General features: G+C 41.1%; 1 protein-coding gene across 3 annotated transcripts in view; it reads left to right on the top strand.

Moving 5' to 3' along the window:
• Positions 1 to 17860, top strand: part of CEP152 (centrosomal protein 152) — a 318523-nt gene that overhangs the window by 63672 nt on the left and 236991 nt on the right. For all 3 annotated transcript variants that reach the window (XM_069222500.1, XM_069222501.1, XM_069222502.1), the window contains exons 7-10: positions 7618 to 7774; positions 15363 to 15503; positions 16933 to 17072; positions 17435 to 17635. In XM_069222500.1, the coding sequence (XP_069078601.1) occupies positions 7618 to 7774; positions 15363 to 15503; positions 16933 to 17072; positions 17435 to 17635 (639 nt within the window). The remainder of the gene's footprint in view (positions 1 to 7617; positions 7775 to 15362; positions 15504 to 16932; positions 17073 to 17434; positions 17636 to 17860) is intronic.

Below are 17860 nucleotides of genomic sequence, written 5' to 3'. Positions count from 1 at the left end.
CCCTCTCAGCGCCTCCTGTTCATAGGGGCAGTACTGGAGACAACATTGAATCGTGCCTATCCTCCGTCTTAGTGGATTCAGGACATTCAGGCGTTGATTCCAATGTTTCTAAATGGAGCGGTTGTTCCAGTCCTCAAGGTCCTACACCTGCTCGGTCGGTTCGCTTCTTGCATTCTGTTGGGCACTCATGCACGCTGGCACATGAGGGTCTTCAGTGGTGCCTCTGCAGGCAGTGGTTTCAACACAAAGGGGATCTCGAGGAGTCGATATCGATCTCCAGAGACTCTGCAGCGAGCTGTGGACGGCAACCTTTCCCAAGGAAGGGCTTTTTCACTGCTGCCTCCGGTGGCCACACCAATAACGGATGCTTCCACTCTAGGGTGGAGAGCTCATCTGGGGGACCTGGAGATCAAAGGTCTTTGGTCTCCAGTGGAACAGACTTTTCATATCAATCTGTTAGAATTGCGGGCGATACGTCTGGCTCTCAAGGCCTTCCTCCCGTCCCTTTGCGATCAGTCAGTTCAAGTCTTGATGGACAACACTACTGCGATGTGATACATCAACAAGCAGGGAGGAGTGGGGTCGTACCTTCTCTGCAGAGAGGCTCTACGGCTCTGGTCCTGGGTTCAGGACCATCAGGTTTGCTTGGTAGCGAATCATCTGGCTGGAGTTCTCAACGTACGTGCGGACAGTCTCAGTCAGCATATCTCGGCCGTTCACAAGTGGCGTCTTCATCCGGATCTGGTCCTTCACATCTTTCGGATGTGGGGTTCTCCGCAGATAGACCTGTTTGCCACTCGGGAGAACGCGCACTGCCCGTCGTTCTGCAGCCTCCAGCATACGGTGCAAGGAGCTTTGGGGGATGCGTTTCAGATGTTTTGGTGCAACCAGTTTACGCGTTTCCCCCCACACCCTTGATTCCTCGGGTTCTGAGGAAGATTCGCCAAGATCGGGCTCAACTCATTTTAATAGCTCTGGATTGGCCGAGAAGGGTGTGGTACACGGACCTTCTCCAACTCTCACTGTGCCCTCTGCTTCGTCTCCTTCTCAGGGCAGATCTCTTCTCGCAGACGCAGGGGCAGGTTCTACACCCCCACCTCCAGAGCATGCCCCTTCATGCCTGGAGATTGAATGGGGCAATCTGAGTTCCTTCTCTCTCCCACCAGAGGTAGTGGATGTTATTTTATTGGCCAGGTGACACTCCACTAGACTGTTTATGCCGGCAGGTGGGCAAAATTTGTGGCTTGGTGTGGAGAGAAACAAATTGATCCCTTGAGAGCCCATCTGTCTGATGTTCTGTTGTTTGCTTTAACTTTAGCACAGAAGGGTTGTGCACTTGCGACTACCAAAGGCTATTTGTTAGCACTGTCAGCCTTTCTTTGCCTCCCACATCCACCTTCCTTGTTTAAATCACCTATTGTTAGGTTTTTGAAAGGTTTAACAAATAAATTTCCTCCTACTCTGTTTATAATGCCTCCGTGGGATTTAAATCTGGCTTTGACTTTTTTTAATGGGTTCACCGTTTGAACCCGTGCATTCTTGTCCTTTAAGATTATTAGTCTTTAGCACAGTTTTCCTGATAGCTATTACGTCTGCTAGGCGTGTGATTGAGCTTCAGGCTCTTAGTGTTAAACCTCCCTTTATGTCATTTTTTTGTTGACAAAATGGTGCTGAAAACCAGGGCGGCTTTCCTCCCTAAAGTTGTCACTCCTTTCCATATGGGGCAGTCTATTACCCTTTCATCTTTTTACCCTCCTTCTCATCCTTCGAAGGAGGAAGAAAGACTCCATTGTTTGGACCCCAGAAGGGCTCTCAGTTTTTATATTGAAAGAACAAAGGACTTTCAGTTGGAGGACCAACTCTTCGTTGGATATGTAGGAAAGATGAAAGGCAGAGCTGTCTATAAAAGAACCATATCCAGATGGGTCATTCTTTGCATTAAGATCTGTTACTCGTTAGCAAAGAAGGTTCCTCCTGAGGGTATTAGAGCTCATTCTACCAGGGCTAAGTCTGCACTTCGGCCTTGGCTAGAGGTGTTCCAGTGGTGGACATTTGCAAGGCATCAACTTGGGCTTCCCTCCACACTTTCGCGAAACATTATTGCTTGGACTCGGAAATTAGGAGGGAGGGACAGCCATTTTGCACGTTCTGTGTTGCAGGATTTTACCGGTCAGGCACCCACCTCTGAGTGCGGCACTGCTTTGGGACTCTATTCATAAGGTGGGGAATCCACAGGTAGTTGTATCCATCAGAAGAACGAGTTACTTACCTTCAGTAACGCTTTTTCTGGTGGATACACTAGCTACGTGTGGATTCCTCACAGTCCCACCCGCCTCCCCGTTGCCTGTCTGGTCATACCAAGACTTCTGTATTACAAGTGTATATATGTTTTGATAATTTCATATATAAATGATTGTTGTATTTGAGTTACATCATTATGGTTTTATGTATGTATTAATTTGAGCTATCATGAGGTCGGTTTTCACCTGTTCTCCTCACAGGCACGTAAAAAATGTGTGAAACGGACGTCGGCGAGGACCTCTTATTGTCACGGTGATGTCAGACGGAGTCGCGTGCGGAGCCGTGCAATTGTGATGTCCTCGTCGACGTTGAGAGCTGGGAAGATGATTTTCCATTGAATGCTGGCGCATTGGGGTAATACATAAGGTGTGGAATCCACAGGTAGTGTATCCACCTGAAAAAGCATTACCGAAGGTAAGTAACTTGTTCATCCATCCTTTTGTATGTGCGTTAATCCCTCTGATGTCTTGGATGTCATGCAATTTTGTAATCTCTAGAGAGAGTTTGACGTGCAGCGTGTTGTATCATTCATGGTACGCCAGATTACTTGCCATAAGACATTTAGATTTGGTAGGCGCAGAGGATATGTATTATGTCGCCTCCCGGTCTGGCTGTAGTCCAAGCAACAAGAGCTAGATGCAACATTTGCTCTGTTTAATTTAAATGAAGGAAAAAAACAGTCATGGGGAGTTATGTAAAAACTGGATTTTTAAATTGCCTCTGGTAGTCCTTTATCATGGATTTTTAGTGTGTGTACCTTTTACCTCCACCCCAACTCTTCTTTTGTGTGTTGTTTCTACCACATTTATTTGAGGAACCATTCATTTTAGGATATACTTCCCTGATTAATGTTTCATAGAAGCCACAGATTAGTTTTTCTGTAGCAACCCCATTTTAGCAGATACTCTAACAGAGTTAAATCTGGTAAGGTGAGAGATGTCTTTCCTATTTTTCTAGATAAACAGTGTTGAAATTGAAGGTTTTTCCAGTGTTGTGCTCGATTAAGGTTACATTTGTTTTGAAGCTCACAAAATGCTCTAATAGAGCCTTTTACTTGTAGATTAATGCTTATTCCTCCGTTGAGGAGCTTGTCAGTGTTCAATATCGGAGTGTTGAGATGCAGGAAAACACTTTGTTTCAGAGGTCAAGGCGCAGAGAACCATATATGGATTAATCATCATAATGTAAAACTTATCTGGATCTCTGGTAGACTGTTGTTTTCTGTATACTATATGCGGTGAGGAAGCTGCTGCTCAAGTAAAAAACCTATTCGAGCTGCAGCAAAATCAACTCGAGAATCACGGAATGAGCTTTCATCTGTAAACATCAGTGCAAGCAATGCAGCGTGCTGATTTCTGTCCATTGTTTTGGAAATTTTTCATGTAACTGTGGAGTTCCACCCACTGCTACATTAGGACTTCAGTAACTTTAGAAGCATGGTTTGTGACTCGTAGTGATCTGATTCTTTTGTATTAGCATGTCCTTTCCTAAACCCATCTCATTTAGTAGCAGGTATTCCCCATTTTCCCACCACTATCCCTGGTCCCTGCCACATTTAATACTAAAACACACACCTACATGTGCAGTTATCTCTGCCACCATGGCAGACATATCTATACAGAAAATCTATGACAGCTGAAGAGCTCTGGCTGTAGGTTTGAGAACTGAGTTGTATTGCTATAGCACTATTTTTACATGCTACAGTCTATGAATTGAGTCCCAAATCTTCTTTGAATCTAATGACAAGCCCACATTTCTTCTGAATTTCTGCATGGGTGAATTTTGAAGTTAGATGTATATAATGTCAATCCTGTGATCTTTTTTTTTTGTTTCCATACTGTGCGGAAATCACTTAATCTCTGTGAAATTTTAATTTATCCAACAAGGGACCTAGTGTGTCTGAGTTCCTTGCAACCAGCTAATTCTTTTCTACCCATGCCAGTATCCTTACACAGTGACATTTCCCAACTAGTCTGGCAAGCTTTACCTATATATTTTTTAAATACATTTTTATTGTTTTTTTCCATTGCCATAATAGAACAGATGAATGAAGGAAAAATAGCAAATTCAGCTGAGTATCACTATCCTGTTTTCAGGATTCTGTGTATGGTAAAGTTTGATGACTATTCACTCTTGCACTGGCTGGGAACATGCGCATAGCTGTCAAGAGTCTACTCATCAAGTAAGATCTTGTTGGTTATGAGCAGTACTCAAACTTCCTAGATTTGCATGGGGAACTACAGCTTTCTGCAGCCCATACAACAGGTCATATTTGTACACCACACATTTATTCTTGAAGTTACCTGTTTCACCCTTCCTCTGTTATATGTGGTATCATCTTCCCACAGTCAATCCCAGATCTCCAAAAAATGTATGATTTGTGGTGTGGTTTACTAATCACAAACTCCCAATAGCATCCACATAGTCCAATATTGATTGGGATGGTCAATACTTTGTAGTATCTGATCAATAAGACCCCTGAAAAGACCTGACATTTTGAGCATTACCATATAATTTGATAGAAACCATCCTTGTGACCACAACTGTAAATACATAAGCGAAAGGGATCCTTCCCTAAAGCATGACCTGTGTTCTAGTATATTATATTTTGTGGAGAACCTTTATCTGCTTTCCTGGGGTTTACTAGGGTTTCGTCCTGATCTGAGACTCCTAAAGGGCCTGCATTGGTATTCCATTAAGCATGTGGTCAGGAAAGTACATCTGAGGAGTTAAGTGGTTTATAAATCAATAAAACTTCTGCCTTGGTCAGTGGCTTATTGAAGACCATTTTTTTACAGAGCATTCCACTAATAGAAACATATGTTTGACCTTTCCATATTGAATACAGTACAAAGTTATTCAAAGGTCATCAGTCTCCCAAAGCCACATCATTTGGTTACACCCAGTGTGTCCCATACTTGGAATCCTTCTAGGCCAATTGGCTCACTCCTGTTCTTACAAACTCATAATGAGAACTGTTTGGCTCTCACATTATCACAATCCCACCATTTGAGTAACACCACGCAAGAGTGATGAATCTTTTGTGCTCAGCCAGTGGATCTGGTATCTTCAGTCCATAAATGGTTTGTGAATCCACACTGACATCCCCGATACAGCTACCACGCGAGAAGTGGCTTCTGGAATTCAAACGTGCTGGGAGTGGACACTGGAAAGAGTGTAGTCACCCTCGGGTACAGTAGCCATTGGCTACTGCCATCTGAACTCTGTAACGCCCCTAAATCCAGGATTTACGGGCTCCCCTGAACCTAACTCGTCAGATTCCTGGCAACCTCAAGAAGAAAATCGGACTGCTAAGCTGACCCCCAGCAGAGAAAACTGAAGACACCAGCTGATTTGGCCCCAGCCGTACAGGCCTGTCTCCAGCTTCTGAAACTCTGCTACAAAAAAGCGACACATCCTGCAGGACCAGCAACCTCTTAAAAGCCCCAAGAGGACCGCCTGCACCCCAGATGATTAAGATCTCCCATGGACAGCGGCCCTGTCCAGAAAGAAACTCCAGCCAAGGACTCCAGAACCGCCCCTGATCCTTTCCCACTATGCACCCGACGCCCACAGCTCGTGTCCACGTGGCCCAACAGACTGGAGCTGGTCCCCAGGCGATTGACACCCCCCCCCCCCCCCACCTGTCCAACACAGCGACGACTGCAGCCTAAATCCGAAGGACCCCCATGACCGCAAGAGAACTGGACGAAGATTCAGGACGCCTAAAAGTACCCCTACGGCCTTGGGGAATCCATTCACCAGTCCTGAAACGTTCAGCAGGCGGCCCCCCTCCTTGTCCACCCTGTGGGTTTCTGGAACCAACCCCCTGGAAGTAGCCTGCAGCATCTATGTGACCCCTGGGGTCCCCCTATTGAAAAGCATTAGGAGACCAACGCTGTTTTTGCACCCTGCAACCGGCTGCCCCTGTGCCGCTGAGGTTGTGTGTGTTTGGTGGTAATCTGTGACCCCACCCCCCAATGCTCACCTCAATCCCCCAGGTGTGCCTGCTGAAGACATGGGTACTTACCTGCAAGCAGGCCTGATTGTGAGTGCCCCCAGTCTCCATAGGACTCCATTTTAAATCCTGCATCATCTTTGACCTCTGCACCCGGCCAGCCCCGTGTTGCTGGTGGTGGGTGTTTGGGGATAACTTAAACCCCAACCTGTGCACATCCTAACCCCTGGAGACTGGAAATGTAATCTTGTACTTACCTCAGAACTGTACTAACTTTTCTTCCCCATAGAACTGTTCCTGAAAATTGCACTGTCAACTTTTAAAACAGATATTTACTATTTTCTTGAAAACTATTTAACTTGCCAAATTTAAACAAAGTGATATTGATATATATGTTGGATACTTACTTGCAAATGTACTTACCTACAAACTGCATCTTGTGGTTCTAGGAATAAAGTAACAAAATATATTTTTGCTGTATAAAAAGAACTATTGGCCTGGAGTTAGTCATTGAATGTGTGCTTCCATTATTTCATGTGTGTGTACAACAAATGGTTTGAACTACCCTCTGATAAGCCTGACTGCTCAACCACACTACCACAAAAGAGACCATTTGTATTATCTACTTTAGCCTGTGTTAAGCCTCTGGGGAAACCCTGGACTCTGTGCACACTATCTCATTTTGATATAGTATATACAGAGTCCGCTTCCTACACGCTATCATTAAGAACCACCAATTAAGAAGCCAGATAATAATTACACATGCCTGGCAGTGCAATACCTCCGTCATATACTCCTCTACTTAATGTCATATGGGAATGAATAATTAGTCTTTTGGGGAAGGTGGTGTGGCTACCATCTTAGAATGGTCTTATTGCAACACTGGACATTCAAAATACATGACAGCTATCTTGGAGTGGTGTAATGGAAACATGTTGCCTGCACCACAACAAGATGGCGGATGCAACCACTTGACTTGGTACATTCTGTCAACGGATTAGTCACTTTGGTCCTTAATTCAAAGAATGATAAACCAGAAATGTATGCACTTTCTGTCTGTTTCTGATGGCGGAAAGACTGAATTACTAATCTACTGCAAATATTGCATCACTGCTTAACAGTGGCGAGTGGAAGCTCTAGATATTACAATTGCATGTGTTTGTTGAATAATCTAGTTCCAAAGAGTGTTGAAGTGTAAACGGTAGAGTGCGCTTTTAAATAACATGACTGTGCTTGTTTTCATTTAAGGAATATTAAACCCTTGAACAATTACTTTAGTCTAGTTTCTTGTACTCCTTTTTTTGTATCTTATGTCATGTTTAAGGCTTTTCACTCTTTCCCTTCCTTATAATCTACAGCATCTTACTGTACCTGGCTATGCGAAGCACCATAATGTAGAGTCCTTTCAAGTGAAATACAATCCATATCAAGTATCTTTACAGCATAGGACACAGGAAACCAGAGGAGATGAAATCATTGAAGAGATGCAAAAAGAATTCCTGAACTCTGGTGATAGTAAGTGTTTAAATATTGTACTCTTTAACAATACCAAATATGTCTTGACTGCACATTCCATAAATTATTATAATGTATGCAGTGTTGTGTATTTGAAGTGTAACATGTAGAGGTCCTGTAGTGTGGAATAGTTGAGAGCAACTTTGATGTTTTAAGGTAATCTACAAATGCGCAAAACAAATGTCACACCGTTTTTTTTCTGCTTTCGTTAAGAGGAGCTATCTGGTGTGTACCCTTAACATATAAGGTACTTGAAGGCATGGCTTTATTATGATTGCATTTGAATGATGCACACAGCATTTCATTCTAGTGATTACATGTTATTACCAAAACAACACCGAATGACATAATGGACTTGGAAACCAAAGTCTTTTTGGGCAATTTTTTAATAAATTTAGCAACAATGCAAAATAAATGTGTTCCATTAATAGACTGATCAAAGAGGGATTTAATTGTAAAAAAGAAAAAAATAAGTTCACAACTACAGAACAAGAAGTCATTGGAGGACCCGCAGGCTGGTTTCTTTTTGCCAGTTCTCTGTATGGGGACACCTAGCACCAGATGTATGTGAAGACTTATTGCTAAAAGTGCCCACAAGTTGTGCACCTACCTTTTGTCAGCCAGTCTTTTAATTTTGAGAGGTGACCTATGTACCAGTAGGTCACATTGTAAAATCGCTAGTTACAGGGGGTCACAGATGACCTGCCTAATGAATATTATGCAAGTCACTATTTGTGATCCCTTGTAATTGGTGGCTAGAAATACACAGAGGTTGTCCAGCAAGTGTCAGCAGACCGCCATCCCTGTGTTTACATTCCTGACTTTCTTTGTACATCTGTCCATAGTCCATTACTTCAATCAATGTGTTCACAGTTTAAATTTCTTTCGCTCATCATCATTTCTTCTCAGTGATGTGTAGATAAGCTCAAGTGGCAGATGTTTGACTCCAGAATTGGTAAGCATGGATTTCTTGACTCCTGGACTGCAATAGGTTGCTGCGTATACCAGTATGGAAGGGAAATGCACGGCAGCCCTAAGCTACCAAAGAACAGCCCTTTGTCTTAAATTTTAAGCCTTTGGATATCATGATAGCGTGCTCTATTTAAGATTCAGCACTGGCGTAGGTTAGCAGGAGAAACTATCAGTAGACAATCTGTTCCTCCTGTTCTCCTATTTTGCGGTTTGAACTTTAATTAGGTTGAAATAAGATGCTGTATTGTGGGCAAAAAGGAATTTCTTTATTGTATATTAATGTAACAAAAACCTTCTCTTCTGTCCTGGTCAAGAACATTTTCTTGTCACTTTTCAGGCCCACCTACCAATAGCCATAGGTACCTTGGCTTCTAAATGTGTCTTATCCCATTTTACATTTGACTCAAATTCTCATGTTGTATATAATCTTTCTGGGTCCCAAATTCAATCCACTTTTGGTAGACTCATTGTGAGAACAGTAGCAGATTAACTCCCCGACAAGAATATGGCTCTGCCAAACAGTTATCACTGTGGTATTGTAATTATGTATTACCGTTGGTTGTATGAGATTACATCCACTACCAGTAAATTCGACTAGTGGTTGTTGCTGCTGGCTGCATTTCATTGTATCATTTACATGTTGGTGGATGCTGCTTACTCCCCTAACACACTGGTGGTTTTTGAGAGAATACTTTCCTTGAAGTAGAGGCCCTCATGGGTTGTTTGATACTATGATTATGTTTTGTCTTAGCCTTACTCTGTAGATAGTCTTTTCAGTGACATTTTCTCAGTATTGGTCAGGTTAGCAGTAGTAGAAAGCTGTATCTGACACCACAAGGGCTTATAAGTATGTTCACTCCCTCAGATTTTCTCTCACTGTTTGAATGTATCCTCTTCTTCCTAGTTTTAACTCTTCTGTGACTATTCAGGACAATTCAGTGCATTATCAATATTCATTCTGTATATTTTCCTACATTAAGGCACATGCATCACTTGTAAGAAAGTGGGGTGTTGTACCGAAATATGTTGGAATGCTTAATCTTGCCAATAGCCCTGAAAACTTAATTGAAAGTAGGGGAAAGTGGATGATGGAAGTTAATCCGAGGAGGTTGGTGATAACCAGTCTAAATGCATAGAACTGTGGTGATTTTGTCTGGGAGGAGTAACATTGTCATTACACATGAAGCAAGAGAGATTGTCTCACTGATGTACAGCTCCTCCATGGCGATTATCTTCTTGAATCGATCCTAGTTTATAGTTACGTCCTGGAGCCTCGAATTGGTGGATCCTTCCATTAAGCGATTCTACTGAGTGGTGCTGTTTAAAGCTGCACGGGTATACAAGGTTGCAAAAAGTAACCTAAAGTTTACTCAATCTCCTGACTTCATCTCCTGTCGCTAATCTTGCTTTTAAAACCTTCATTGCAAACCTTTTATTGACAAAGAACTCATCGCTTGAGCATCCCTTGTTGTTGAAGCGCTAGTGTAAATTCTGGACTTGGAATGCAGCAGTTCTTCAGTTGATCAATTTGGTTATTGCTAGGTTGTCCTAGAAAGTGTGTAGTAGGTGTAGGCCCTTCTGTACCATTCCAGATGCAGAAAAAATTGCGCGTTTGAGGGAGAAGCAGAATTTTTTTGTCACCAAAATTGGCCTACAAATACTCTCTCTTCAAATTTATCAGCATCCTATATGGCACTTATCCATATATATGACTGATCAGAAGACAGCTAATACTAAGTGCATGGCAATCTATCCTTGTTTTATTTTGCAGCATAACGAATTGCTGAAGTAGAAAGGTTATAACAGACAATACCCCTCAAAAACACCTTTAAAGATATGGTATCGCGATACAATATTCTATGATGTAAACACACTACTTAAAAAAAGTTTTTGATTGCTCCATGGAATAGAAAATTGAACTAAGGAATAAAGTGGCTAAGGACATTGTCCCTCACGGAAGGCCATTGCCTTTTCCTGACTTGTTATACCTTTGGTTTAATTTCATTTCAACTGGGGGCAAAAAGAGCCAGATTGCCTTTTGTCGGATCTACATATAATTGTAATCTGACTATTCTTTAAAAAAGGCAGCTTCAGTTAGGCATACCTTCTGTTTCTCAATTACACTTCTCTCTGTAAAATACTGTTATGGGATCACTCACCTACACCAAGGGATTATAGTACTCTTGAATAATCCCAGATGGAGAGCTAAGATTACAAACCATAGGTTTTCCTACTCTGGGACATAGACATAGACATAGACATTTGCATGAATGTACGCCTAATAATTTCTTGGGAAACTGCCTTTCCTGCATGACCTTTCCTCCAGTTACAAGCTGCATCACTGTGGACCTATTAGGCCCATGTAAATAGAGGCATTGCCGAGAAGCCTATTGACTGTCATTGTGAATGCCATTTCTGTTAAAGACTTCTAGCCACAGATTCCTCACCTTTTGAATTTTTCACAGGTGTCAGACTGGATCCGAAAACATTTCTATAGTATCTCTGTGTGCCGGAAGGTGCTGCCTTGCAGCTCTGCAATTACACTATTCTGCTCTGAAAAATGATGTGTGGGACCTATATAGGCATCACTCCCACACGCTAACATCAGTTCCTTTTCTTTCCAAGCCATCAGACACGAATCCTCTTGTCTCAGAGACTCTTACTGCGAGTTTTCACAAACTGTTGTGTGTGCAAGGGATGTCACCTTCTAAAGTGACAGGTTTTAAGCCCTGTAGGGACTATCACAAACAGATGTCTGTGACTGATCCCTTACAGGTGTGCCTGTGGTGTTGGGTTGAGCCACAACTCCAAGACCTGCGAAGATTGCACTTCGAAAAAAACCTGTGCACTATCACTGAACACAAGGCAACGTTGTTGCCATGCATAAGAAAGCACAATGTTAGAACTGCTCTAGTCACAGTCCAAGGCTTGGTCCCGAATCAAAAGCTGACGGAGCCGCTCTGGAGCAGGACATCCTTGCCTTCCAAATGGAACCTTTTACTTACTTAGCACTACCCCCTGATCATATGCCTAATTGCTCGACCACACTATCCAGACAGAGAGCATTTGGGATGCCATTTGTGCCTCTGTGATATCTCTGGGGATTGCTTGGACTCTTTGCACAGTGTACCTCATTTTGGTCTACTATATAAAAAGCCAGCTTCCTACAATGTCTATCACTTACGTATACAGGAAAAAGGTGCCTTTTTGTAAAAGAGAGAAAATTATTTCTTCAACTGCACCATACAATGCCGTCTTTGGAACTTCCCTGAACAGTCTGCCTTTCTCAAAAATAAGAAAAGAAAAGTTAAAAACAAAAAACAAAAAAAATGCAGATAGTACTTCAGTCTGGTCTTATGCCGTTAATAACGTTTGGTACCAGTTAGGCGTAGTCCATTCTGATCCTAAGCTTATACACCTTCACAAGACTTTTAAGACTTTACAGGACCAAAATTAAGTATGCAAACATTATGACAAATTAAAAATTCTGTAACTAATATGTAAGTTTGAATCCTACTTTAAGAATAAAGGTTGAGTGGATACCTAATTGGTCGAGGAACAGGACAATGACATCTAGCTTTCAAAGGCTCCAGTCTTGCTGAATTTTTAATAGTGGAAAAACAATGCCCCTTGCAATCTAAATTACTTACTTTAGTGGGTTGGCTAGGTATGTCTCAATTAGTCGACCTGCAATTATTTGACTCACATGCATAATGGCAAGAAATTCTTTGAGGCCTAAAATGTGTCCCAGTCTTCTTCAGTTGAGCTTCAAGAATATTTAAAAGTCTGCTCTCTGCAGTGATTTCCCATTTACGCCTGAATAGAGTGCACCTGTAGTCTTATCTGGATGACTGGCTAGTAGAACAATAAAGGAGGTTGCAATGTTTACACATTAGTCTTTTTCAGAAATACTTATGAAGTCTTTTGCAAGGTACTAAAGATTTAGTTTATAAGAGCTCTCCTGGATCTTCTCTCAGAATTGCCTTGTGCAGCTGAAGCAAACTCTGAACTACTTCAGTTCAAGTTCTCAATTCTCTGCACCATAGTTTTGGGTGCTTTTAGCCTTCCTGTTCTCCTTAGTCAATGTCAGCACCTAGTTGTAGAGTAGAATCAGTAGTGGTGTTATTAAGGACTGCTTGACAAGGAAAGGTCACAGCTATTTGGATCTAATTTAAAACTTTAAATTCTCAGTTTTTATCCCTGCTGCGCTTTCAAAATTGTCACTTGTAAACCTGAACCATAAGTAGAAAGAATGATTTTAGAATTTATTTTGCTGTTTAATGTGTTAATTTTTTCTTACCTGTATGCTGGCATTTTTGGAACTTTAAGTTCTGACCCTTGCTTTTACGTAAAAGGTTTGAAAATGATGAATTGCAGTATTCACTGTCCAATAATGGAAAGTTAAGAGCAGTACGTTTGTTTAGCTGTGCACAAGCTCATTCATGCTGCACTCATACAGCAAACAAATATCAAACCTAGACTTCACATACCGGCCTTTGTACAACAGACATGTTCCATGCAGCTAAAGAAACTCTTCAATCAACCCTGATCAGTTCACCACAGAAAGAATATTGACAACTTCAAACTCCAAAACACTTCCTACAACAAAATAATCATTACTTATATACTCAGTAACCTCACACACAGTAAATCTACACAACTACTTCACCTAAATACAAATAAACATGCAACACAGGTGCCACCAATGTTTGCTTATATTGAAATGCATGCTCAAGATAAGGGCTTCCAATCCTACCTTTGAAATAGAAGACAACCAGATAGCTGTATAACTTGCAGGCTTCCCACATCTCTGAGACTGCAAAGCTTGTGAGTCTTGCAATCTTAGAGTGACTGCGACTCCATGTACCAGACTTAATCTGAATACTAAAAACAAACTCTACATCCCCTAGAGGTTCTGTACTCCAGCCTGACACAAAACACTACAAACACAAATGCACAGCTACATGCTTCCTACTCCTGCAGTCTTCATGGCTTTCAAACGTTGCAACCACTGTGCCAGGCAGACATTATAGTTGTCAGGGATCTCAAATAGCACACCCTGACACACATGCGCAACAGACAACTGAATAACTGCAGGCTTCCCATGCCTGCAGCTTTTCCACATGCAATGCTCGCAAGTCTTGTGTTAAATCCAAAGACTTGAAAACCATACCCTAGACTGACAACTAATATTACATGTACAACAGGCAACTACATGACTTCATTTTCCCGACATCTGTAGACTACAAGATTGACATGCCTTGTACTACCGCAATCGGCTAGGGGCTCTCTACCTCAAACCCAATCCAGTCTATGGGCTCCATCTACCGTGACAAACAGCATCATTAGAAAACACTGTTCATCTCCAGGCTCCCCACACCTGCAACTCTTAACACCCGTAAGACTTGCAAGCCATACATCTAAGCATTAGACAAGGGTTTTGTTGTTCATTGACAACAAAACCAACCAAACAGGAAAAGATAACTGCTCACAATTTACGGCCACTTCATGCATCAATGGTCTACACATCCTCCTGCTGCTTAGCTGAACAGACAGACACAGACTGTCAGCACATAAAATGTAAGTCTCAGTCAGCATTAGAGCACCTGAGAACTAGATTACAAAACACTTGTCTAACTCAAAACGTTCAAATTATCCACGTAACACTACATATTATCCATCCAGTCAAAGCACCAAACAGAAATAATGTGCAAGTCATGTACTCATCTCAAGCACCTGTCATGGAAGCATTGAATACAATAATATCACCTATTTAGCAATCCCTAAAAGGTTCAGAGCTCCAAAGACTGCAAAAACATGCAGCTCGCATGAGCCTGAACCTTCACATCACAACCACATCATACCAGCACTGAAAGTACTGCATCAGTTTCAGGTGTAAATTACAATTACATTTAAGGTCCTCTGCATTGTTCACAAACCCCATGGAGAAAGGGCCAACGTATCTACAGTTGTTTGGTTTCCACTAGGGAAAAAAAGGAATGTTTCCTCTGCATCTCTGTCCCTCAATACCCACCTTTCAAATTATTTAAAATTGACCACAAATTATTTTGGGATAGTGGCCCTCAGCAATGGAACATCATCAAAGCCAGTCAAGTCAGATTGTGTGGTGCTGAAAGCTAAAGTTCTGGACTTGCCTTTTTTTCTCTCAGAAAAGGGGCCACTGTTAAGGAAAATAAGATCAGTCTACTTCAAAGATCAGATTAAAAAAATCTCACCCATGGCTAATCTTGACTTTTTTCTTCAAGACTTCCAGCACTCTGAAGTATTCAAATGTTACCAAGTTGAGCTATCCAAAACTTTCAAATAGATTAGCAAATACTTTTGTTTAGCTTGTGAAGCTACCAAATTGCGGTAACCAAGATACTCTCTCTGGGTTTTCGTTTTTCTGTCTTCCTCCTCCAAATGAGCGCTGGTTCCAGTGTCTAAACCCGCAGGCCTATGAAACCTCTGGAGATACAGGTTCTTGGAGGCAGTTTGTAAGTTTATATGTAGAAATTGATATTGAATGTTTAGCGAAAACAACATGATTTATAGTGTGACTGATTCCATTGCTGCCTTTCGGAGGATAATCTGTTTAAAAAAAAATATATTACAGATTCTGCTGACACGTTGCAAATTGCTCAACTGCAAGTTCTCTACAAAGCAAGAGGGAGGCAACTAGAAGAAATGAATGGAAAGCTGGAGGAGAGCGGCCGTGAGATGAGATGTCTTAATCATCAGCTTGCAATGATAAAAGGTGATTTTGTTTTTTGTTCAAATTGATTTCGAAATGATTAAGCTTCCACTCCTAAACTAGCAAAAGCTTATGGAGCTGAAGTTCGCAGACAATCGACCATACCAAAATAAAGAGATATTAATATAAATGTAGGTCTGTAGATTTTGAAAATGACAAAAGATTGTTCTCAAGCTATTAGATTGGTAAATAAGCTGTGTGCAGGCTTTTTGCAAAACATATATGGTATTTAAGCAGGAGTAGACTTTTCACCAGAATGTTTCACCTAACAAAGATGATCGATTAAAGTATTTATGGATGTCTGTTACCTTAGTTAAATAAATTCACCCCCCTCACCCCACCCCACCGGAGCTTTCTTAGGTCTTTGCTAAGACACCAGTAAAAAACAAATCCATTGAGGATTTCTCGTTGAGCTGTAGGAGTATGTCCATATCAGCAAGTGACTTCTTGTTTCACCTGGAGTAGAAATGCATGCTACCAGCCAACTACTTGACACGTGCTTGATCAATGCACAATCCATTTTAAAAGACCTGGGGTGTTTGTTCCTCTTGGATAAAGACTTGAGCCCATCCTGACCTGTCATCATTGAAAGCATTTTGCTAAGAACATGGAGGTAATTTAGAACTCTGAAAGTCTGACACCTCAGTTCCTTACCAACATAATATAACTATTTCTCTTACTTCTTGGCCCCCTTCACTCTGTCTTTACCATTATGACGGTAAGAAAGAGCCTCTTTTGCATCGAATGTGAATGTTTGCGATCATTACATAATCCGCCTTTCTGTTCCTTCAGCTGAGCATGTGTTTGGGATGGGGATATAGAGAAAGTATATTCTTCCCTTTTTGCTTAATGTTTTCATGTGCATCTGCTGGAATACCTGAACAGAGTGATGTGGTAACAAGTAACTGTAGACCTGAACATTTGCCTTTGTAATGTTGGCCTTTATTTATACCCTCACTATGGTTGACCAGATGATGACTTTTTGAAAGAGATTGTTAATGGGGGATAGTGCCTCTATTTCTGGTCCTGTAGTTTACTTTGTGACAAATTTGTGTGTGAATGGGCCAGACATTTCCAAGAATGGACGCTATGAGATAATGAAATTGTTAAAGTCCCGCCACATCATATCGTCTTTATTTGGTTGTTTATTCCTGTTGACATTAACTTTCTAACTTATCTTCAATCAATATCTTGTATAAAGTGAATCTTTTAATTGTATTATTTCAAATTACTTTTTGCACTGTGTCTGTTCATGGGTAGCTCAGGTTGACTGGAGAAAATGAGTTTGATAATGACTGCAGACGCACATTGAGGACATCGATTTTGTTAAAGACAGTTTTTACCATATTTCATGTTGTATACGCCTATACTTTGATCAAAATATAAATCTGAATATGCATATAAAGGAGAGTTTATTTTTTTGTTTTGAAAGCTGAAAAAGATGGCTTGGCCATGAGCCTTCAAGAGTCTCAGAAACTGTTTCAAAATGGAAAAGAAAGAGAAGCACAGCTTGAAGCTCAGATAAAAGTATTGGAAGCTAACGTTCAAGCTTTAACTGCAAATGAAGAACAGGTACTAAAAGTAGTAGCAGAAAACCGTACTAACAGTATAATAAAAGCTTTTGATGGTTCCGTTAAATATGTTGTGCTGAGAACGATGATGCATTATGAGTATATCCTCTGATTGTTTTTTAACAATCCTTTAATATTGAAGCATACTAAAGAATGATATTTCAAACAGGTATTGGGTAGCAGCGTTTTGGAGTTTTGTAATTACCTGCTTTCTGTTCTTTAAAGTGTACATTTATTTATGAAAACCAAAATAAATCACACACTAACATATAAGCTTGATAGCACAGTTTATGGTTTTTAAAATGATTAAAATGGTCAGTTATCATTTCAATTATGTCCTGAATTGATCATAAATGTTTTCAGATATGCAAAAAGCTAAAGACGTCTGAGATAGCTTTGGAGGACATGCAGCGGCAGCTTATAGATCTCCGCCGATCTGACGCCCTTAAGAGAGCCAGAGAGCAACACGAGTCTTTCATCTCATCACTTAAACAGAAGAACGAAGAGCAACTTCTGCAGTTACAGCAGAAACTGGATGCTGCAAACACATCGCTGCAAGAACAGGTTTAATATTACTTTTTTATCATATAATGCTTTTAGCTGTGTGAGAAGGCCTGTAGAGTTTGGAAAATTGTTACAATGGCCAATATTTTATGCCCCTGGCACTTCATTCATAGAAAATACCAGAGGGAGAGAGATCAGATTCCCCAAAACTTTGAATATTTAAATCTAAACTCCTAGAAAACCGTGAGTATGAGGCATTGACCCCTTCCAAGCTTTCTGCTTATG

This window comes from Pleurodeles waltl, chromosome 3_1, assembly GCF_031143425.1.
Source record: "Pleurodeles waltl isolate 20211129_DDA chromosome 3_1, aPleWal1.hap1.20221129, whole genome shotgun sequence".
NCBI classification, from domain to species: Eukaryota; Metazoa; Chordata; class Amphibia; order Caudata; family Salamandridae; genus Pleurodeles; species Pleurodeles waltl.
The sequence above is the reverse complement of the archived record's forward strand: the minus strand, read 5'-3'. Positions and strand labels throughout refer to the sequence as shown.